The 25,382-nt window shown below is 39.4% G+C and overlaps 1 protein-coding gene across 1 annotated transcript in view; it reads left to right on the plus strand.

Annotated features, from left to right (window-relative positions):
* Window positions 1–25,382, plus strand: part of PIEZO2 (piezo type mechanosensitive ion channel component 2) — a 307,830-nt gene that overhangs the window by 210,911 nt on the left and 71,537 nt on the right. Inside the window, exons 12-17 of the mRNA XM_063130557.1 lie at window positions 2,605–2,759; window positions 3,852–4,088; window positions 6,191–6,314; window positions 8,098–8,348; window positions 10,405–10,553; window positions 13,822–13,995. Coding sequence (XP_062986627.1) covers window positions 2,605–2,759; window positions 3,852–4,088; window positions 6,191–6,314; window positions 8,098–8,348; window positions 10,405–10,553; window positions 13,822–13,995 — 1,090 coding nt within the window. The remainder of the gene's footprint in view (window positions 1–2,604; window positions 2,760–3,851; window positions 4,089–6,190; window positions 6,315–8,097; window positions 8,349–10,404; window positions 10,554–13,821; window positions 13,996–25,382) is intronic.

Consider the following 25,382-nt stretch of genomic DNA (forward strand, 5'->3'; position numbering starts at 1 on the left):
CAACGGGAAACCCCCGAGCAGGACATAAGTACAACAGCACCCTCCCACCCATGTTCCCCAGCAACTGGTATACATAGGCATACTGCCTCTAATACTTGGAGGTAGCATATAGCCATCAGGACTAGAAGTTATTGATAGCCTTCTCCTCCAGGAATTTGTCTAACTGCCTTTTAAACTGGTAGCCATCATTACTGCTTTAACAATATTCTGAAGTTACTGACAATTTCCAGTCCATTGAATTCACATATGGTTAAGCGGGTAAGAGGCGGGTAAGAAATTTATTATTATTATTATTATTATTATATGAGTTTTATATCCTGAGGTACAGAAGGTAGCTGAATATCTCAGGTACTCATTGTATCTGTTGGACTGATGGTAACGATATATTTACAAATAAAATGTTATAATTATTTTTTTATCCAAAGCAACATAAGACTGCAAGTGAATCCCAAATGCAATATTGCAGGAATGTGGAGTGTGGTAAATAAGGAGGTGCACACAAAATTGGGATTTAAACAGGGCCACATATATTAATAGATCTGCAGAAAGGGAAGCCCTAAGCGGGCATCTTCTCTAATCAGCCTCGTAGCCTTTGTTTTATCGGGTGGGTCATTCACAGCCTGAGAGTGGTGCCATCGCCCAAGCTTCCCCTTTTGGGGTAGGGAGACCTTCTGCGTCACCCCCCGCCCTCGTGCCATAAAAGCTGCGAGTGGGTGAGGAAGGTTGGCCTCAAAGGTAACCATTATCTCATTGAATCATGGAATAGCAGAGTTAGAAGGGGCCTATAAGGCCATCGAGTCCAACCCCCTGCTTAGTGCAGGAATCTACCTTAAAGCATACCTGACAGATGGCTATCCAGCTGCCTCTTGAAGGCCTCTAGAGTGGGAGAGCCCACAACCTCCCTAGTTAACTAGTTCCATTGTCGTACTGCTTTAGCAGTCAGGAAGTTTTTCCTGATGTTCCACCAGAATCTGGCTTCCTGCAACTTGAGCCCATTATTTCATGTCCTGGACTCTGGGAGGATCAAGAAGAGATCCTGGCCTTCCTCTGTGTGACAAACTTTTAAGTATTTGAAGAGTGCTATCATGTCTCCCCTCAATCTTCTCTTCTCCAGGCTAAACATGCCCAGTTCTTTCAGTCTCTCTTCATAGGGCTTTGTTTCCAGACCCCTGATCATCCTGGTTGTCCTCCTCTGAACACGATCCAGCTTGTCTGCATCCTTCTTGAAGTGTGGTGCCCAGAATGTGATGCAATACTCAAGATGAGGCATAACCAGGGCCGAATAGAGGGGAACCAGTACCTCGCGCGATTTGGAAGCTATACTTCTATTAATGCAACCCAAAATAGCATTTGCTTTTTTTGGAGCCATATCACACTGTTGGCTCATATTCAGCTTGTGATCTACAACAATTCCAAGATCCTTCTCGTTTGTAGTATTGCTGAGTATTTCCACCAGCTGGGCCATAAAACTTGCAGCTGGGGAGCCTCAGGCATTATCCATCACTGCAGTGGTGCCTCTGAATGCTCACCAACCCTAACCCGCTCAAGATGCCCGCACATACCTGCCTATCAGCAAATATGACCAAATTGTTAACAATGTCAAATCAACCTAATTATTTCTCCCCTCCTGTCTAACAGTGTGAAGTAGGTGAAAAACTCATAACCAATGAAAGATGAGCAAAAAATTCCTACTCGGCCCCCTGAAGAATAACCATTGAGCTCCACACTGTCTACAAGGAGGGCGGGAGGGAGCTGTGCTTTGAAGAGGAGTAGGGGAGGGGTGAGAGCCCATAAATGGGCTCCTGTTCCCTTTCCCCTCTCCAGTGGTGCCACAGGGAGGCCGCCAATGGCGTGCCTCTTTGTCTCATCTCCAACCCCCAACTGCAATATCCTCCCCACACCCAGGCTGCACCGGGTGTGGAGGTAAGGCATTAATCAAAATTGTTAATATATGTTTGGGAAAATATGACATAGTACATACATGTACATAAATCTACTTCATAGAAAAGCGTTTGAGTAGTTTATACTACAGTAACAGTTTCTACTATTATCCTTATGAGAAATAAAGTGTTTGGTGTAGGAATGCTCAAGGAATTCATTTTCATTTGGTCTACATTTCAAAGTGGACTGAACTGATCCACACCTCCCAGACTAATGTGCGTATCAGAACATGGTTATTCTTCAGATTTCACACTTCTTCAAATTTTCTGATGCAATTCTAGGCTCAAAAGCATACCAAAATGCATATAAAATGCACATTTTAGGATAAAATGCATATTTTAGGGTAAAATATATTTGAAAATGTTTACTTCAAGAGAAAATACATTAAACATGCATAATTATATTTTTAAAACCAAACACATTCGTAGATTAATGCAGAAATGGGATGGAATGGACTTCTGAAGGAATATGTGCAGACCGGAAATATCCATCTATCCTAGTTTGGAGCTTCATGGACAAATGATGGAATGGATCCAGAGGTTCTTTTCCATGAACAGAAGGAGCTTCCATTAACAAAAGATCTCTAACATGAACAGGGAACCATTGGATGTCACTCAATATTTGTAGGGTTTTTCAATTTACATAATCCGTTTATCTTCTTAGAAAAGAAAGAGGAAGAAGAGGGGGAGGAGGAGGAAGAAGAAGAAGAAGAAGAAGAAAATACTGAGGAAGAAAAAAATTCCAAAGTTCATGCAGTGGTCACAGTTTTCCATTTTATCATGAAACAAAGTTATGTTTGTGCTTTGATCGCCATGATGGTAGGTTAAATAATCAATAGGTTCATTTTAAAATAAGGACATTTTGTGGTCAAGAGGTTGAACGAAGTTTAAATTTGTAGTTTCTGATTTGTCACCACAAACAAGCATGCTTGAACTGATAAAACACTTCCCTCATATTACGTCTGATCCCTCAACCATTTCTGCACCATCCCTTGGCAACTTTGAAGCACACGGTCTAACACCTGAGCTTTTGGCATTACAGTGTATCATTGACTGGATTCGCACAATATGATGACCCACAATCAAGATGAGTATGGAATGAGTATCGGTTGTTATTGAAACGTAGGTTGTTGTGTTGTGGTGGACCCAGCCATGATAACAAACCATGGTTTGTTAACTATGAACAAGCCACAGTTCACAATCCAACAACACAATATGGGTTCTCTTTATGGATTCTTTTTATGGTTAACAAACCATGGCTTGTTAGTGCAGCTGGGTTCTCACAACACAATAACCCATGTTTCAACAACAACCCTAGTTTCAACAACAACCCACCCTGAACTGCTATAGTGTAGAAATACTACTATGACCAGCTTCTGTTTGATACACTGGTAGTAAAAAAGTCATTTTAGTCACAGACTGAAGCTGGTGTTTTATACCAAATGGTTTCACTTTTTAAAATCTGTTTATATGTATGTTTAAAAATTTAAAGGCTATACAATTTTAAATTTTAGAATTTTTAACATTTTGAAATCTATAAAAATTATAAACTGGATGCACTACAAGTGGTCGTTTGTTTTCGTTTTGGAGAAATTATTATTAACTATTTGTATATCTATCAACATTAATATGAGCATTAATATATTTCACTAATTGTTGCTGAATTTTGAGATGGCTGCTGTTGCAAAATCGAGAAAAAAATTAATTTGAAAGGAGCTAACCATAACCTCCCCCACTAAAAAACAAAACATTTTCAACAAGTTTTGTGGTATCACTCTTATAACTAGCAACTTCCCAGCTCTCACTAACTGCAATGGGTGTAGAATGGCTAAAAGTCCCTATTCAGTTCTACCCCTGAGTATTATTGCTATAATGACCATTACTCTTCTCTCTTTTTTTATTATCTTTGAGGCCTGGAGTATCACTTACCACAGTTGGTTAACATTTGTTTTGCTAATATGGTCGTGCATACTTTGGATGCTGCGTGACCGGAGGAAATATGCTATGATCAGTTCACCTTTTATGGTGGTTTATGGAAACTTGTTATTAACCTTACAATATATATGGAGTATTCAGCTGAGAGAAGATGAACTTCCTGAGGTTTCAGGATTTCTTGAACGGAAAGCTCCTACAGAATTAGCATCAAAAGTAAGTAGAGTTTAAAAAAACTAAGCAATATGCCGCGTTGAGATCCTCAGTTCATGTGTGCGTGCATGTGCGGTAATGCCTAAATCATTTTGGCACAGGCAGGGGTATCTGACGCTTTGCTAATTTTCCCTTCTGACCGCGCTGCAAGTTTTGGGGGAACAGAAGTAACATTCTTTTGGCCTATTAATTACATTTAGCAGGCTTATTTTCTGAAGAAGACTTGGCACAAAGCTTGCTTTATGGATCCCATAAAAGAAAGGTGGATTGCATTTTTTTATCGTTTCACTGGCCTAAGCGTTATGATGCACTAGATTCTCTCTCATAGTGAATTCTCTACTTCTTACTCCCTGCTGGCTACTCCTTAATTTATAATGAATGTGAAAATGAACAAACACTATATTATCTTCTCTCAAAGGTAGCATTAGTGCTCTTAAAACAGATTAAATGGTCCAGGGGTTCTGTTGGATATGTTGTACACTTTCTCTCACTGATGTTATAAATATCTCTCAAGAGCTTTAACTGCTTTCGTATATTGCCGGCATCTTTGCCATAAACCAAGGTGCTTTGTAAAATGTCTTATCTAAAACTAGTGGCTATCAGGAAAATTAAATTTTAGTATGAACAAAAAAGATATATGTACACAATGTAATAATGAAGGATGTATTTGGCTAGCTAAAAGATGCTCTGTGGATTTAAACATAATTTAAGTTTACTTCAATATAGACAGTCAGATAAATTGCCCAAAATTCCCTTTACTGAGTTTTCAAAATGTGTGCTGACTTAAATAGGAAATGAGTTGCTTTGTAGAGGACACTGCCCTCCTGGGAGATTTTGAAAGTAGAAGACCCCTGTGTAGACATTATAATATGTAAAAGAGAAAGGGGTATAAAAATGAGAAATAGGATCCAGTCAGTTAGTTATAGGCTAAGCATGCTTATAACTTTCCCTTTGAGAAAGAAGAATAGTCCATCTATGAAGGCACCAGGTGTCGCTCTAAATATGAGGTACCATGAGATTCTTAGTTAGGACCCATTACAATGACTACAGTAGCTGTTCATTTAGGAGTAATTTATATCTGTGGCATTTTGTCTTGTGACAAATGGAATGAAGGGCACATATTTGTTCCATTTGCCCATTCATTCCAAAATGAATGCACACTCCTAGCAGTGAGAGGGTTCTATGGATCTGATCCATACATAACCCACTTCAGGGCCCAGATTAGGGGCTCATCTATACCAATCAGATATTCCACTATGAAAGTGGTATATAAAAGGCAGGAGACACACTACTGCTTTATAGCGGTATTGGAGTGCACTGACAACTGTTGGGGCCCATTGACACATACCATATACTGCTTCCATACCATAGAATCATAGGATAGTAGAGTTGGAAGGGGCCTAAAAGGCCATCGAGTCCAATGCTCTGCTCAATGCAGGAATCTACCCTACAGCATACTTGACAGATGGTTGTCCAGCTGCCTCTTGAATACCTCTAGTGTGGGAGAGCCCACAACCTCCCTAGGTAATTGGTTCCATTGTCATACTGCTCTAACAGTCAGGAAGTTTTTCTTGATGTCCAGCCGGAATCTGACTTCCTGTAACTTGAGCCTGTTATTCCGTGTCCTGCACTCTGGGATGATCAAGAAGAGATCCTGGCCCTCCTCTGTGTGACAACCTTTTAAGTATTTGAAGAGTGCTATCATGTCTCCCCTCAATCTTCTGTTCTCCAGACTTCCCTTCTTCACTTTCAGAGTGTTATATCCTGCTTGGTGCAGATTTGTCATGGGCCCAAACAGTTGTCAGTGCACTTCAGTACCACTATAAAGCAGTAGTGTAGATCCTGCAGTGCACTTCAATATCACTATAAAGCAGTAGTGTGGCTCCTGCCTTTCATATACCACTTTAATACTGTTTTCATAGTGGAATATCCTGCTTGATGTAGATGAGCCCTTAGTTGGCAAATATTTGGAAGATCTTCCGCAACGTAATCTAGTCACCATGAATTATTTCCAGCATGCACCAGGTCTGCATCACTAAAGCAAATATATAGCATATATAAGATATTCTATTTTTTTTCTGTTTTGTTTCAATTTCTGTTTACAGATTCTTTTTGCTATTACTTTCTGGCTACTGCTTAGACAGCACCTCACTGAGCGAAAAGCTTTACAATTAAAGGAAGCTGTTTTATCAGAGGTCAAAGTTGGAGAGGAAGAGAGTGAAGAAAAAGGTACATACATATTTGAATTTAATTCAGATAGGTCCCCCATGCTATTCTTGCTTCTAGACTGGTGGGTTGTGAGATCAGTCCAGATGGGTTGTGGTAAAGCTGTTGCTGCATGTTGGGCGATTGTGAAATTGTGGATCCCATGTTGCAGGATAGGAGTCCGAGGTGGGTCTTGGGTCTGGACCAGTTGAAGACCACTGTTCTAGATGATGCCATTGTTAGGTGGATTTGTTGCTGTTTGGTGGAATGCACCCAAAGAGTGCTTATCACTGGCTCATTATCATCTTGGAAAGAAGTGACTAATGGGATGCCTAATGGTTCTGTTGTGGGCTTAGTGTTGCCAACAAAGATGTGGATGAAGAAGGAAATGAGATTCTTACCAGATTTGCAGAAGACACTAGCTGGGAGGGGTAGTTCATACGTTAAGGCTGCACCCATATGAATATTTAGACAGAAAAAGTCCTACAACTCCCAGCATGCCCCAGCCAGCGTTCTAAATATACTTAGGAGTGTGCCTTCAAAGACAGAAATAGGATTCAGGATGTTCTTAACAGGATGGGAAATTGGGCCAAAACGTAATGAATTTCAACAGTGATGAATGTTAAGTTCATCATTTAGGTAGGAAGAATCAGATGCACATGAGTAACAGCTAGTTTGACAGGAGTATGTGTAAAAAGGAGGGTTTTAGTAGACCACAAGCTAAACATGAGTCTGTGATATGATGCCTAAAAAGGCCAATGCAATTCTAGGCTGCATCAACAGAAGTATAATCTCCAGAACACAAGTAATGGTCCCTAGCAGGGAAGGGACCATTGCTCAGTGTGATACAGCTTTGCTTGTGGAAGGTCCCAGGTTCAATCTCCAGCATCTCTAGGTAGGGCTGGGGGGGGGGGAACCTGGCTGAAACCCTGGAGAGCCACTGCTGCCAGTCAGTGTCAACAATACTGGGCTAGATGGACCAAGGGTCTGACTCATTATAAGGCAGTTTCCTAAGTTCCTATGATCCACTCAATTCTGCTTTGGTCAGACTCACCTAGAATGCTGTGTCCAGTTCTGGGCATTGCAGTTTAAGAAGGCTATTGACAAACTGGAACATGTCTGGAAGAAAAGGACAAAGCTGGTGAGCAACCTGGAGATTAGATCCTAGGAGGAAAAATTGAAGGAGCTGGGTGTGGTTAGCTGGAGAAGGAATGAAGGGATGATATAATAATTATTTTCAAATATTTGAAGGGCTATCACATAGATGATGGAGTAAATTTGTTCTCTGTTGCTTCAGAGAGTAGGACCCAAAACAACAGGTTGAAATTCAAAGGAAGAGGATTTCAACTAAACATTAGAAGCTTTGAGGGGAAAAGTGTAGAAGCTGTTCAACAGTGGAACAGACTGACTTGGAAGATGGTGGACTTTCCTTGACTTTAGAGGTTTTGAAGCAGAGGTTATAGTAGTGGATTTCATGTATCACCAGGAAATTGGACTAGACCTTCCATCTATGATTAGGATATCTGAATGCCTTAATACAGATTATACTTCCCATTAAGATTAAGCATAAAGATTATACTGCCCATTCTTGAATATAATGAGATGTTTGACTGGAAAGCCCAGCAGGGGACATACAAAAAGGAAACATGACAAAGAGATATTAAAAAATAAACACATATGAAAATGTGTATGTCAGCCAGTCTGTCCAGTGTAGTTCCAATCTGCATACACCAGTCCTTTTCCTTAATCAACAATGTAAGGCCATAGGCTGGACAAAGTTAAACTTAATTGCATTTCGCATCTACAGAAGAAGAATCCCAAAAAGATGAAGAGGGATCCCAAAAACAGGAGGAGGAAGAACAGGAGGAAGAGGAATCTGAGGAAGAAGAAGAGGAAGATGTAATGAAGGTCCTAGGAAACCTGGTGATGGCTATGTTTATTAAGTACTGGATTTACGTCTGTGGAGGAATGTTCTTCTTTGTCAGCTTTGAGGGGAAAATTGTCATGTACAAAATCATCTATATGATGCTCTTCCTGTTCTGTGTGGTCCTGTATCAGGTAAGAACTGCAAAATCAAATTTCCTACACCTTTGTTAATTTCCATTTCGTATAGCCAAGATATGGGTGGATGTGTTTATGTTGCATAAGGGGTTTAGCTATACATAGTTTACCTTTATTATAATTTTTTAATGGCTGTTGTCATTCTAACAAAAAAGATTGGGTTAGAAATAAAACAAGTCCTGTAGTATAGAGTTGTGATTTCGGGACCACAGATGTTATAACACAGAGAGTGGATGGGTACAACAGAAGATTTAAACCCAAACTTTTAAGAGCTTTTGCCCTTGACAAGGAGGTATACAAACTATAAACAGAACATAATACTACAATAATATAAACGTAAAATTATCATCTTAAAATTTAAACACAAACAGCTAAAATGAATAGCACTAAAACCAACAGGACAGCAATCAATAAAATATGGACTGAAATTTTAAAAGCATTCATGTTTTTGTTCTTTGTTTTTTACAAAACTAGTGACAATAGAACCGCACAAACTTTTTGTGTGTGGTGGGCGGGTGGGATTCTACAAATGGGGGGGGGGACACCACTGAGAATGCCTTGCTCCTGCTACCCACTAATCTAACCTCTTAAAGATGAGCCCATGATCAGTCATTGATCCCAATGTTTGGGCAAACTCTTATGGGTGTGGGCAACCCTTGAGATAGCCAGATCCCAACCTGTTTAGGGCTTTAAAGGCTAAAACCAGCACTTTAAACCAGGCCTGGAAACAAATAGACAGCTAATGTAATTGATACAGGATAGGGATAACATGTTCCATTTCTCTAGCTCCCAAAAGTAACCTTAAGGCCCCACTCTGTACCAACTGAAGTTTCCAAACCATCTTTAAAGGCAACCCCATTTGTGTGTGTGTGTGTGTGTGTGTGTGTGTGTGTGTGTGTATATATATATATATATATATATATATATATATATATATATATATAAAAACACAATTTCTCTATATTATTTCCTGAGTACATGAGCACCACTGATATGGGCAAGAAGAGGATCCCCAGAGAACACGCTCCATAGGGCAAATCTGGCTAAAAATGTTGTCCAAGACCGAAATAGATTGCATGCAAATGTTGCGGAACTTTTATGAACCCACTGATTAGGTTACAAATGTTCTCCTGAATTCCCTGTATTGTTAGGCAACCTGGGGGCTTGTTAAGTCTACCTCTCCTTTCTGAACCTGAGCTGAAAAGTCAGCCAGTGCCCATAGAAAGAACTAATACTAGACATCAACGAGGTCAGTGAAAGCTGCTTCAGTTCCAAATCCCAACATAATAAGTTTGGATCCCAAAATTCAGCTTCACTAAAAAAAAGTCTCTGTAGCTTCACCATCACTGCTTGCTTAATCACCTTGCTCAAGAACAGAAATGTCTAAATGTGCCTTCAAATTATCCAGGTTTGCGGCATCTAACTAGCCTCAAATTGTAGCTTGTCTCAGGCATGTTGTTTTGGCACCATATTTACTACTGCAATCAATAATGACCCCAGTTTCTTTCAGCTGGCCTTTATCAGTCAGGTCAGCAAAGGCAAATCATGGCTCTTCAGTGATTCTTGGAAAACAGTCACTGAAACCAGTTGAGTGCCCCAGAAAAATAAACAATTGGTGTATATAAGCAGTTAAACTATGTACACCAGATACTGGGGAACATGGGCAGGAGGGTGCTGTTGCACCCGTGTCCTGATTATGGGTTCCTGATCAACAGCTGGTTGGCCCCTGTGTGAATAGAGTCCTGGACTAGATGGACTCTTGGTCTGATCCAACATGGCTCTTACATTCTTATGTACTCCAGTTTCTGGGGAACATGGGTGGGAGGGTGCTGTTGCACTCATGACCTGATTATGGGTTTCTGGTCATAAGGTGGTTGGCCACTGTGTGAACAGAGTGCTGGACTAGATGGACCCTTGGTCTGTTCTTATGAAGTTGCATCAGACTCCTTTAGAAGAACTTTTAGAATAGTCATGTCCAAATTGGGTTCAATACAAGCAATTGTATCTATAAAAAAACGTACTAAGTGCCAGTGTTTTAATTTGTGGTTCCCAGGTCCACTATGAATGGTGGCGGCGAATTCTGAAATATTTTTGGATGTCAGTGGTGGTTTACACTATGCTAGTGCTTGTTTTCATCTACACATATCAGTTTAAGTCATTTCCTACATTGTGGAAAAACATGACAGGGATGACTGATGAACAGTGAGTATTTTCTGTTAATTGGGTCTTATTTTGCATGAGGCATTGGATGGTGGATTTGGGTGCTACTAGGCCTTCACAGAAGTCCCACTGAAATGAGTGGAGGTTGCTGAGTGGGAATCCCTTTCTTCTTTATGGTCTCTGTGCAGTCATACAAATGTTGGTCCAGACCAACATTTTAGAAACTTCTAGAGCTTTAGGGCTAACCTATACATGCTACCTAGTTTTCTTTACTTCTCTGAAAGTGTGTGCAGCCCTGATTTGGATCAGGACCATGGTGCTTTAGGAGGGAGCAATTAAATCTTTCCCCCTTCACACATTATTCCTATGAAATTACACACAGAGACACACACACAGACACACACACCTGGGGTGGTAAAAAAAGAAAGAAAAGGCTCCATTGACCCCAACCTGAATCAGGGCTCTACTGCCCATGCAACCACAACAATCTGGTGTCACGAGAGTCCTTTACATGGACAACTATTCTTGGTCATAAGTCTTTGGATTCAATGGCATCAGGACACACAGCTCCTTAAATGTTATCCGACATGAGATCTAAACTTCAAGCAGATATCAGCCAACCTAAGAAGAAGATTATTGAGACTACTACTTCTATATCAAAAAGCAAGGCAAGTTATGGAGTATGAGCCAAAATGCTATATGATGGGTAAAGTGCCTATTCTACCACTATAATCAGTCTTGATTTTGACCTCTGGGTTATATATCCGGTAGAGTCACTCCTGGGTGAATATAATGCAGTACTAAAAATTCCCTTCACTCCATCCCTCCAAATGGGTGAAACTTTCAACATGCATATTGTCTACTTCTGCTTAGAAGGAATTGTACAAATCATTTCTTTCATTGGGAAATGCTTCAGATGCCTTCTCCCCAACATTTGTAGGCCACTTCCTACCATAGTTATAGAGGCCAAGTCTTGTGCAGATGTCCATAGAAGAAGTCCTATTAAAGCCCATGGTGCAACAGTCCAAGGCATGACTGGGAGTCATCTTCCCCATACTGAGGGTGGGAAACCATTCTTGGAACTACAGGAAGAAGAGGATACATCAAGATGGCTCTCCATCCCAGAGCTTTTGACCCCACTGGGATGCTACCAACAGTTTCAATTTTGATCATGAAAGAGTGCCAAGTTATTGCAGATCTTCCCATCCTCAAGATTAGTGCCACCATGTCTGATCACCCATAACTAACCATTGTGCGTGTAACATCAATTTTATAGCTTACCAGTGGCTACAATGTCTGTGCCTCCCTGAGAACTCAGCATCTGATTGGTGAGTGTCTTTCATGTTCTATTTCTTCAGGAGTACAGCATTCCTTGGATAACTGCTACTACACCTGGAAACATACTGCATCCTTTTGTTCTGACATCCATAATACTAGGATTTCTGAAATTGTCTTCTCCGTGGTTGACACTGTTCACTGCTGTTCCAAGAATTCTGACTACTCCACAATTGTCTTTTCCCCACATCCTTCACCCTCTGGATATTAAAAGGGTTTTGGCTTTTTATCTAGATAGGACAGTACTTTTGGGGATGGATACAATGTCTCTGGTTTGCTACCAAGGCCCTCATTAAGGTTACTAAGTGTCAGCCCAACACCCAGTTCATTGGGCACAAAGATGATTATTTTGGCATACCAAAAGGCCAAGGAATTTCTCTCCAAGAACTGCAGCATCCTCTGCAGCCAACCTCAAAGGGGCATCACTACCAGATCTATACAGAGTAGCAACATGGTCTATACCAGTGGTGCACAACCTGTGGCATCTCAAGGCCTTAACTGCACTGTCCCAAGGGCGCCCTGGCCCTACCACCATCAAATTACCTACCACCTGTATGCTCCACTCCCTCTCCCAGTAATCCTGATGCAGATTGCTCTTCCCTCACTGCTAGCTGGGGAAGGGTGTGGAGAGGTGGTCCTTTACTCCCCACCCGTGCCAGAGATTCTCATACAGACCGTAGTGCATGTGTGTGTGTGCTCCCCTGACCCAGCATCACATGTGGCCCTTGGAGATCAAAGGTTCCATAATGCTTGTGAACCTCTTCACCTTGGATATCAGGGGCAGAAATCACAGATATTTTGGCCAAGCTGTTCTGCAAAGCACCTTTCTTGATCAGTCTACACTTTGGTTAGCTTGTCAATCACCCATATGTGTGGCTGCACAGAGATCAAGAAAAAACACAGTTTCCTTTCCATTTTTCTGCACTGAATCTCTACAAGTTTTCAAACTATTATTCTGATACATATGCCTCCTCAGAATATGTGTGATTGCATTCAAAGAATGCCAATTACAGGTAAGTAACCTGTCTTTATACTCTGTAGGACAGTTGGGCAAAGACGGGCTAAATGTGGAATGCTCTACCTCAGCCCTCCCCTGCCTGGCTTCCTCTTAATGTTTTAAACTCTTCAACTCCCATCAGTTCATCCAGAATGGCCAATGGTCAGGGATCCTGGAGTTGTAGTCCCAAATATTTAGAGGACACCAAGTTGGGAAAGGCTGCTCTAGAGAGGCCTGCCTGGTGCCGAATTTAGGATGCAATCCTATGCATGTTTAGACAGAAAAAAATCCTACAACTCCCAGCATTCCCCAGGTAGCATAGTTGGATGCTGGGAGTTGTAAGACTTTTTTTCTGTATGAACATGTATAGGATGGCACTCTTACTGTCCTTTCAGTGACAAAGACCTTCTTATTTTCCCAGGCAAATTAAACTGTTGTGGGCCTTATATTGTTTTAATCCTGTGGATGTTATTCCTGTGCTCTTCGTTTCTGAGTGATTCCTTTTGACTTACTGTTGCTATTTGTTTATTTTTATTGTTATATTTTATACTATAATTCTCAATTTTTGGTTATACATTTTAAGCTGGAGAGCGTATTTTGTTGCACACCTGAAAATAATTCAAATACATAAATAAGTAAATATTATCTGGCTCTGGGTAAATTATATGAATGTTAGAACTTTTACAATTCCAGCTTTTATTTTTTAAAAAACAAAAATGCACACACTGTCAAAACACAAGATGTTACAGTGTGCATTTTAAGAAATGGTTTTATTGCAAGACTTTTGTAGCTATAACAGACACATGTATTACTAGACTGCAGTGTTATGGATATTTAAGAAATGAGTGTATTTTCCAAGCTGCACCAATATTCTCTAAAGGTAAAGTTGTACTGTTTGTTTTACAAATAGAAGAGACTATGCTTTCTGACAAGTCTGAATCATTGCCAAATGTGTTTTTGTACTGTTTTATATTTCAGACTAAAGGATCTTGGCTTAGAGCAGTTTTCTATCACAGATTTGTTCACCCGCATCTTTATTCCAACCTCCTTTTTGTTAGTGTGCATCTTACACCTACATTACTTCCATGACCGTTTCCTCCAACTCACAGATTTAAAAGCCATAATCAGCAAACAGGACAGCGCCATTTACAGGTAAAGAAAGCAGAAGCATATTCTTACTTCAGTAGTCCTCAGATTCTTGGCCTGAGTTTTCCACTTCTCCTACCATCTTATTGTCATGTAATTCTGGAGTCTGAACAATAACAGCATATTTAAAGTTAAGATTGCCTGTGTTTAGTTGGTAATTGCATAAGAGACCACTTTAAGACCTTGTGTTCTATACATTTTCATTGCCACTACTAAAACATTATTTGTCTGTGAAATCCTTTCTCTTTGGCTACTCCGCTTAGGTAATGTTTCAGGGCCAAAGTAAATGTTATTTTAAATGTCTGTCTAGCAGCTGTGACTTCTTTTAATTTTTACTCTAGAGTATGTGCAGAGGGCATGACCCAGATCTTAAAGCTTCCTACCTGCAAATTGGGGGGGGGGGGAAATGTGTTTACTCTAGAGTAAAAATTAATAAAAGGTGCAGCTGCTATACACACATTTAAAGTAATGTTAGTTTTAGCCCTCCTTGTTTGGTACTGGAAAAACAAACAAACAATAAAATGGGATTGTTCTAAGTGGGGGGGGGACATTTAATGCCCCCAACATCACACCAGAGTTCTGTATCTTAACAAGAATATTTTTTTATGGAAAATGCAAAGTCAAAACAAATTGCAGAACAAAAGCATGTGGAATAACTAATACATAAACATACATAATACAAGAGCTAGGGAAAATGGGTGCAGCTGGCAGCTATTTTCTCTGAATATATGATTCTGAGGCTTGGACACATCTGCAGAAGGAAAAGGCAAATTTGGCCACTTATATCCCTCTACTAACCAGAGAAAGAAAGCGTTTTGGCAGGCATTAAATTGGCAAAATGGCTGGCATATACTGCCCTATTTGCACTGGTGCTGTTCCCTTCAAACATTAAGGCATACTTCACTCTACTGTCAAAGCCACTAGTGCGAACAGAGAGTTGACGATTGAGATAGTGACATGATACATACAAGCACTAGGTGGTGTTTTTTTTTATATATAGATAAATAGAGAAAAACACAATGGAATCGATTGAAAATGCTTGGCATTGTTTTCTGCACAAAAGCAAGCACCATCTCCACAGAACATAGAATTAAGGCAGGAGATGAGTGACCTTGTTATTATATTGATCTCCATTTTTCCTCTTACCATTATGATTGGAGGGTTCTTTGTGGGAAGACCTATCAGATAGTTGGATGCTTTTCTTAAAATGCATTTGAGTTAAACACTGAAGAGTTTAATTTCCCATGCTCTCCCTATGACTCACTGACCTATCTGTTGTTGCTAGGAGAAGCAAAAACAAAAGAAATGAACACATTTTGAATGAAAGCAAATTGCATATAAGACTCTTCTGAATGGGTTCACACAACACACCGAAAGCCACCCTGCGAATAAGCCACAGTCGGTTGGTTGTTCACTGGTTAACCTGACAGATTATTGGGATTGCTGTGGCTTGCTTCCCCACTCAGGCCTCCCACCAGCTCCAACATGTATCCCAGGTGGCTTTGTAGCAGAACGCCTTATTTCCTTGGTCCCTATGTTAGTACCCTTTCTGCAATTGGACTGCTGGGGCTGCTGGTTCCTAAAAGAAACCCCCTCAGCCCCACAGCAGATCGTCAAATGGAATTAATTTTCTGAGCCATTATGAACATGGTAATACATTCAGATTTTTTTTTTCATGGAATTGTGCTCCTGTGCAGGAGTGCAAGATCGCCTGTACGATATATATAGCCCAGCATACATTTCAGCCTCCATTTTGACACTTCTCTTGCTTGCAAACACTTTCATGTTACACTGAAGTAAGGAACTGATTCGCAAAGTACCTCCTCTCCAGCCACTTTTGGCTCCCTGTTCCCTCACTCATGATGAAGTTACCCTTCTCTGCTGTAGCCACTAGCTGCTTCCAGCTCTCCCCACATCAGATCACAAAAAGAAAATAAATTTCCAAGCCCTTATAAACATGGGAACATGTTCACCAGCTCCACCCCCGCCCCCCAAGGACTTGTGCTCTTGTGCATGAGTGTAAGACTGCCTCTCTGATTTTTAGCCAAGCATAACCCTCTCGTCAGTGTCCTCAATTTTGGTGCTTTCCTTGCTAGTGATTGTTTTAAAAAAGAAAAAGAAAACATGGGCTTTATGTGAATTAAGAACACCTGCTAGCAAAGCACATTCTCTCCGGCTGGTTTCAGCTTCCCCGCCCTTCCTGCTTTTTGCTTCCCCCTGTTGCTAGCTGTTACATATCCATATGGGTTACAGAGCAGTGAGGAATTGCACAAATCCCATAACAGAGAAGTAACATAGAGCATAAATTTGCACAAAATTCAAGTAAAAGCAAGGTGAAAATTTACACAAATTTCTGAGCAGCAGTCATTCACTCCTGCACACTTGCACAGAACTGAAAATCTTTTAAAAAAAATCAAGTATGTTAATGGACACTGTCCGATATCCTTAGTTTGTTGTTTTTTAAAAGCATGGGGCAGAGGGCACCAAGAAGGGTTGAGGGAGGATGGTGGCAACACTAGCAAGATCATGACGGCGGCTCTATAGTCGTTCCCAATACCCCATGATGAAATCTCCCGGTCAGGTTTGGATGACCCAACAAGCCACCATTGGTGTCAACAACCCTAAAAAGCCATGGGTTCTCAGGGTAGCATGTTCATGGAAAATCAGCCACCGTGCAGGACTCACCTGCCCAAATTTAATTCCAAGTCACATAGATTTTGATGGTTTGTGGATTGGAATCAAGTGTGTTAGTGTGTTTGGGGTGAATAATAGGTCAATATTGCTGTAATTTGAAAACATTTTCCAGTGTAATATATGACTAGTGAACTGGCTTTATGTAAACATCTTGAATAGAACTCCTTTAAACCCAATGTGGCAGTGAAATAGACCATCTGATTGTTGATCAGTGTTGTTGTTTTTATATATTAATATGCCATTAGTTTACACAATACATGTTTGTCAAAATTTGCTAGCTTTATAATATTTAGTTAGAAAGTTATTACATTTCTATACCTCCCAATAGCAGAAGCTCTTCTTGTGCAATTAAATTGACATTTCTTTCCTCCTTTTTATTTCTGCTACAGTTCATTTAATGACACTAAAATCTAAAAATGGTGGAATTTAATTATAGTCATGTGTGTATAGACATTTGTCAAAATGTGTCCAGATGCAGAGGGCAGAGCAATCCCTCCCCCAGATATCGATGGATGAATGTGGTTACGACTGCATGTTGGTTCTCTTCCATGCCCAAGCAGAAGAATAGCTTCCAAGTGTGAGGAAGAGTCAACTTTGGACCTGCTGAATCCAAAGTCACTCCATTCCATCAGACAGACCTAAACCTGAAGCTACTGTAACTAATTTCTCCAAATTGTTGTCAATGAAAGGAAGAGTTATGAATGCAAGAAATCTACTGGGATGAAAAGCCCAGCAAAACTCCCCCCCACCCCGTTATATCAGAGCCTTCAGATACAGTGAGAAATTGCTTCTCCTCTCTCTTCTTAATATTGCTTTGTTAAGGGAAACTAAGGCCTTAGCTAGACCTAAGGTTTATCCCGGGATCGTCCCGGGATCATCCCTACCTGCTCCCGGGATATCCTGTGTGTCATTTACTTGAACAAGGATGACCCCGGGACGATCCCGGGATAAACCTTAGATCTAGCTAAGGCCTAAGAAAAAAAGAGTCATTTAAAGAGACTATTTGTGAAATAGTATTGTGTGTGCTGTTTGATTATGTAATACACTTAGAGCTGATGTTTCTCTAATGATATCAGAGTTGCTTTCATATGGTTCCCAGACATTTTCCACCCTCCGAAGCCTTAAAAGCCAAAATCTGGTTTTCTGCAGTAGTAGAACTTCATCATGTGCCTCCAGGCCATTTGTGAGCCACTCTTAGCAGCCTTTCACTGTTTCACTTTAAATATCTGAATTACTACTGTTAATGATGATACTTCTTTATATGCTAGTTCTCCTTCTACTTTTGCCTTTGCTGTTCCATTTATCACTTTATAATACAATCTTACTTTTTTTTTAATCTATTCGTTTTAAGAATGCCTGCCACAGGATTAAATTCACAAAGACTTGTTTTAATTTTCAGTCCCATTCTACAACTACATACCTAGTGAAATACTCCAGAGCATTAGTATGCTGGGCCTGTGTTTAAGCCAAATTTGCATATGGGGATAAGCTGAACTCTGTGTTTAACTAGCATCTTCACTATAAATCAGTTGCTTCAGGCAAAATTTACATTTGCTGTTACCTGCCAGTTCCAGAATACTACATCTGCAGAATCTGGATAAGTTAAATCAACTTAAATCCCTGTCCTATGTACGTTTTACTTGGAAGTAGGTCTCACTAGTTTTAATTAAACAGTGCAGCATATTCTTGCTTCTATCTGCAGCTCTTTAAATACAAATTGCTGGCAACTTAGAGATGCAATGGACATCTATATGCTTACAAGTGCTTCCTACAGCATGACTTGTAATAATCTTCCAGTAATCTTACTATTTCATTACGTGTTCTTCCTGTGGTGATAGCTATGTACATTCATTCCTGTTTAACACTATTCTTTTCTCTTTCCCTTTCTCTTACTAATTTTCCTGCTGCCATCCCATACATTCTTGCACTTTCATCTCTCTCACCAAAGCCATGCCAAAGTCAATGGCCGTGTTTATCTAATAATAAATAGGTGGGTATTTTAATATTTCCTTTCCTTTTCTATCAAAATGTACCTTTTGCTTGTTTGCTACATTTTCAGTCTGTGAAATAAAAAAACTCTCAGGCTATATACTAAACTCAGAGAAGATAATGGCATCCAGGTACCCAATTTTTAGCTTATTGGTTTATTTAGCAGAATCTTGCATTTGAGAGTTCACTCCTTTTAAAAGCTATTAGTATACTGATTCACTTTAAATGTTACCGAAATTGTTTGGCCAGTTTTATTTGCCATTAGGTATGAAAAACATGATTGTCTCAGGAAACTAGTTTAGTGACTTGTATATGCACATAGTTTTCTTATCTCAATTACCTGGAATTTGGAATAATTTAAGTTAGCAAAATTTGAAGTGACAATGTTCTACTTCAGCATAAGAGGTTCAGTGCATGCACACAGAGATCTTCCACCTAGATGGACTTCCCCATTCAATTTGCAGAAGGAGTTGCCCATTGACGAGGGGGGCAAAATGAATGTTTATTAAATACAGTGTGGGCCTGTGTTTAAAACATTATATATATTTTATGTAGGGGCATACAATAGATCTTCTTAATACTGCTTTTCCCCCCTTTCTTTTTGCAAAATAGAATTCTATCAGTGTAGCGATGTCTCATATGCATGTTTGAACATCTAAACTAAAATTGCATTCCTGTATGCATCAAGAAAATTAGTCCTGCTGAGTTGGGGTGGGGGTTCCAGGAAGTTTTCATAAATTGGATATTTTTGTAGGATAAGAATGAGTTTTATTTTTAAGAAAAAATATTCAAAGAAACTGAAATAACTGGTATGAAAAATGCATCTCTTTCTAAGCATGTTCCCTTTTGCTGAATTCTTGGTATGTTATACATTTGACTACATATGTGAAACCATCTTGGAAAATGTACAGATTTTAATAAGACATCCCAGTACAAATTGCAGTCTTTTCATTGTTTGAACTTAAAAGTTTTCAAAATTATTTCTGTGGTTCATGATGCTAGGGATCCATTTGGTGAAATTTGAAGTATGTTCTCAGTAAAAAAAAAAATGGACTTGTTTATTTTACATTATTATTTTAATATAATATATGTTACATTTCTAAACTCATGGTAAAATAGACCAAGCTACACAATATAGGTTAACTTCAAATATTTAAAATGATGGGAAATTATTTTGGCTCTATAAGAACCCTTTGCAAGTAAAGGCTTTACAAGTAAAGGCACATGTCGAATCCAACTTGTCAAATCCAATGTGCAGTAGTATGGCAGATCTTTTAAATATATGCACTGAAGACTTCAAATCTACAGAACTGTGTTTCCTGAATATTTTAATCAAAATCATATTTCATGTTTTACCCCCCAAAAAGATTCACAAATCAAATTCAAGACATGCCACAAAACAAGGTAACCGTGATCATTTGCTACCATGGGTTTGCAAGCACATTTTACCATCATGTAGTATGCATCCAATATAACTGGGATTTGGGACCACATCGGTTGACGTAACTTGCCCAACCAAATACCATCCCCATACATTGGGAGAGGGGATGGATTACATTTTATCTCCTTCTACCAAACGTGGCCACTTGGTGTGTAGTTCACATTTAATCCCATATCTGTAGGTTACAGAATTTGGAAAGGACAATTCTTTAAAATATAAATAGTTTCTGTCTGGCCTCACCCACACTGCTAAGGTCACTTGTGTTGCTGTAAAGATGGATGATAAACCACTCAAGAATTGATAAGGTGCCACTGCATATTGAACTATGGGGTTTTATTTTACCCATTCTAAATCCTATTCAAATGTTTGTAGACCAACTTCTTTCCTTTTTTTCTTACTCTTGTCAGCTTAAGAAAGTTGTACTACAATACAGTTTTTTTGTGCCACTTAGTTTTTCTCTTAAGGTATTATTTTTCTTCCTATTCCACTTTGTCTTATAAGTTGTGTCTAAGGTAACATAACCTGCATTACATGCTGCTGCTTTTGGGTTGTATCCATGGCAGTACAGATCCCTATTATCTGGATTTTGACACTGGGTTGTATCCAACCTTGACCAGAACAGAAACTGCTGGTGGGATAGTTGTCTCTCCCATCTACTGTGTGCCCCTCCATATCTGCTCAGGACCTTCCAGAGCAGTTTTGGAAAGTGCATGGGGGGCTGCAGGTGGTGGAGGAGAGCAACAGAAGTCCCCATTTTGGGCGCAGAAGTTGGCTCAATGCACAATGATCAGTCTATAGGTATAGATTGTTTCTCACTGTGATCCCCCAGAGTAGACTCCCTGAGCAGTTAAAATGTTTTGGTGTCTTTGGCATACCTTTTTCTTTTCTTTTCTTTTCTTTTCTTTTCTTTTGAGGGGTTCTGATGTCAGCCACACATGTTTGCTTGCCAACTTCTTTAACACCTTTTAGGTAAGGGTGAAAACTGCTTTATTTGCCAAAGCCTTTGGTGGGTTTTAATGTATTGACAGTTCTAGGTTTTTCAGCTTTGTTCATGTTCTTTATTTTAATTGACTGGATAGTTTGGGGGGCTTTGGGGGGTACTTTTTAAACATTTATGTAAATCAACATGAACATTAATCTAACAGAAAGGTGAATTATAAACTTTTAAAATAAATAATGTGTCAGACCACAAAAGGAAGCATGAAGATGAGACATGAATAAATCAAATATTATTTTAACGCCCATCAGAAATACACAGAAAGGACACCATATGCATTCTCATATCCAAATCTAAAATATAATATAAAATACATTAGAAAGGCTGCCATGTTTACATCAACTCTCATTTGGAGTCTGTATATTTTCCAAGATGGCTTCATATCTGACTGTAAAACCGTGATACCTATGATCCCGCATAAGCATGCATGTTTTACCATTTAACGTCCTAGTTAGCATAGTTGCATTATTTCTGTATAACATCCCAATTAGCTAGCAGTCTATTCTCCAGTAAAAGATACCTGGCAGAAATATTCACATCAGTATACTTGAAAAGACGGGGAAGGGTTTGGAAAACACTTATATTCAGGAAACCTATCAAATGTGCAGAAGCTTCCTCTTCCCTTTCTTAACAAGGGAAATAAAAATCAAAGAGGAGGGAAATTATATAAGGAAGCTCATAGCGATTGGCTTGCCCAGGGCCCAAAATGTCTCTCAAGAGGCTTGTTGATTAGCTTTTAAGGCACAATCAGCAAATATTAATTGAACATACTTCTCTTAGAAAATACCTACATTCATATTAGACTGTAGTTTAGGGATTCTTATGACTTTATTTGTATAACTGGCTCTGTTGTATTCAGTATGTCCACAGTGCATTTCAATGTAGTCAAACATTAATTCATTTTGCCTTGTTATATGCTTTGACTATTTTGCATTTTTGTAATTGCAGTCAATAATTACGAACTTGGAAGGAGATAGTAGTAAGCCTAATGTTTAGCTTTTAAATGACATAACGGGCATGATCCGAAGAGTTGCACATTCAGTGGAAGTCCTGCTTCCCATTGCAGCCCCTCTCTCCCCCGCCCCCACACCACCACCCGCTGCTTCTCAAGTTTCAGGACTTTCCAGAGTGAGATTCAATATGACAGCCATGGCTGCATTTGGGAAGGAAAATTGGCCACCCCTCTCCTTGTGAGCGGAAGCGTTTTCTGCTCGCATGAGGTTCTTTGAGTCACAGTTTATATGTTTAATATTCCTCATTATGACCATGATTCAAGAATAGAAGAATGAGGATCTTTGAATTTTAAGGGAAATAAAACTAATTACGAATTATTATTAAATTAGCACTTCAGACTTGTGCTACACCCCATTTATATCAACATGGTAGAAGAGAAGTATAGAAAAGCATAGAGAAGAATGTTCTCTAAAGGGTTGCTGCCTTAAACTATGTTGAATCTTCATCAAATGTTGTATAAATTGCATTCAAAACAAAGCTATGGTATATCTTGGCTGTAAGAATACCAAAGCTGCAGCATTACTATGAATGGAGAAAAATTGTGGAGGGGTGTGTTTTTCAATAAATCCCCAGTTTGGAAATCTCGTAATTATTACATACTGAATTTAGCCTTCTCTGAATTTTGACTTGGCTCAAAAGGGTTGGCATCAGTTCTTTTATCTGCCTGTTTCTCACCACCTTCATTTCCTACACTTTTACAAAATTGCTAAATTGTCAAACAAAAGCTGAGGCTTAAATCTCTAAGCTGTTCCTTCAGATGTCAGTTCTTAGATATATGAGGTGTGTGGTTTGTTGCCATTTCTCTTTATTGATTGACCAGCCCAGCAGAAATAATAATAATAATAATAATAATAATAATAATAATAATAGTTCCCAAGTTAAGCCAAAGATCATTTCTTCAGAGTTGTTCCTCACTCTGCAGTGAATACTTCTGAGCATGCATGGAACAGCAGCACTGACTCTGAAATTATAGTTCTTTATTCTGCCTGTCTCATTTTGTCAGAGGAATAAGAAATTGTAATTCACAGAGTTCCTGTGGGCAATGGAGGGTTCAAACATGCTCAGATGCCTTCATTGTAGAGAAGTGGAAACTTGGCTTTTTCAAGCTCTCAGTTGCTGTTTCTTCTCCTCTTCCCACCACAACCCGCACAACTTTTAAGTTTGAGCAAGGGTAGTAAGAGGACAATTACTAGAGGCGAGTGATGGTGAAGGAGCTCTTCCAACTAGATCTTTCTGTATTTTTAAGAACTTTCCAAATAGCCTAAGATTTTTATGGGAATTGTCCAGAAGGAGTTGGAGTGAGTTGGGTGGTTTTTGTTTATTTCTATCTCAAGCTGGTGCTATACAGACATTTTGGTATACAACTCCCATCAGCCCCAACCACCATGGGCAATGGTCAGGAATTGTGGGAATTGTTGTCCAAAGCATCTGGATGGCACCAGACTGCCTACCCCTCCTATAGGCAAGAAACAAGCTGCTTGTCTTGTAGCTGTGCATATAGTCAGTGAGGTTCTCTACATTAGAAAAAAAATCACAACTGCTTTTCCCCCACAAACCTCCAGTCTCGGATCTTTTTGTATTCAAAACGGGTTCCTTCAGACAGCGATGAACAGCCACCACATGATTTTTAATTGAAAAGGGAATGGCATTGAAAAGAATAAGGCAGGATCTACACTACTGCTTTAAAACGGTTTATAACGGTAGTGACAACTGTTGGAGCCCAGGAGACACTACATACACAGTTTTCAAACCGTTTTCAAAGTGTCATATCCTACTTGGTGTACATCTGGCCTAGGTTGCAATGAAACAGTGCCATTAGTGGTGGAATAAAAACCCATCATAAATAAATACTGGATTATCTCTGTGTTAAAAAAAAAAACAAGGAAAGGGTGGGAGACGTCCTGTTTGTTTACAATGTCATGCAATTAACCTGCAAACTTCCGGGAGTGGCCAGTCATGAGCATGATGTAAATCGCTCATTTAGAGATAGCCAGTGATATAAAAAGAAAAAGAAAATCTTACCCTGCATTTAAATCAGAATGAGGCATGTCATTTGACCCCAAGAATAAAAACTTGTTTCTGTGGGCCATTATTCCTCTCATAACAGAATGTATAAATAAAAAAGAAATTCCAGTAGATTATCTGGAATTAATACTCGCATGAAGAACATTATAGGTTCATAGAGAATTTGGCAATAAGTATGCTTCAGTGACTTCTCGGAAGCTGCAATGATTGTCCCAGCCAGAGAAACTGACATGTCTTGTAATGCACATTATTCATTATGAATTCAGAAGCAATGATTCTGCAATGCAGAGAGACATATCATGCTATTTTCCTACAATAGCTTTCCAGCCATGAACCATTAAGGTACTCCCCAGAGAGCAACTTGCTGTACAACAGAGGGGAAAGAGGGGAAAGAATTGGTTCTCAGTGCTGCTCTGTTCAGTTGTTTGAGCCGGGGCTTTTCAGAACTCAAGTTTCTCAGCCTCTCTGGGGGCAGCATATGCTGTGCACAAGCTTCTTGGCCTTAAAGATGAGAGGCCTTTGCCACAGTGCTAGAGGTGACCACTGCCCCTTTTTGCAAGGGGACATTTTGGGAAATTCCAGTGACAAGATGACCTAAGTACCCCAAAGTTTTGAACCTTAGGAGAAGTCTCAGGGTGGAGGGAGTTGTTGTTTTTCTGAGAGAACTTGGAAAAACTGCAGCCAAGGTTATCCATAATTCTAGTAATTTAGTAATCATAATCATACTGAGGAATAATGAGCAAACATCATTGTTCCTTCTTGGAAAACATTATTAAAAACATTCACCATGTGAAGTTACACTTTTTGAGGCCGGTTAGTAAAATTGTGCATACATTGTATGATATTTAGTGCTTTGATTACTTGCATGAAGATCATCATTGCTGTGTTAGAGATAAATTTTGTCTGGTTTCTGTAACAGCGTCTTGTAAAAATTGAAGCTGTTACTGCTTCAGATGTAAATAAAAGACAGATTGCCCTTTTAAAAAAAATACATACCAGCATTTCATAAATTATTTAATACCTGAATATTTTTAATGCATTACTGAATTATTTGCCTGATTCTGCATGTGCTATTGCCCAGCGTTATACTTATTACTTGAACAGTCCCAGACCTTTAAAATAATTGTTGACTAAGTCTATACATCTAAGACTATATATTGCTCAGCAGAAAAAAAGTTTGAATATATTGTATGATAGAGGAATCACTATTAGAGCTGAACCGGATCTCCCATG

The sequence above is a fragment of the Elgaria multicarinata genome, chromosome 7 (genome assembly GCF_023053635.1).
Source record: "Elgaria multicarinata webbii isolate HBS135686 ecotype San Diego chromosome 7, rElgMul1.1.pri, whole genome shotgun sequence".
In the NCBI taxonomy this organism is placed as follows: domain Eukaryota; kingdom Metazoa; phylum Chordata; class Lepidosauria; order Squamata; family Anguidae; genus Elgaria; species Elgaria multicarinata.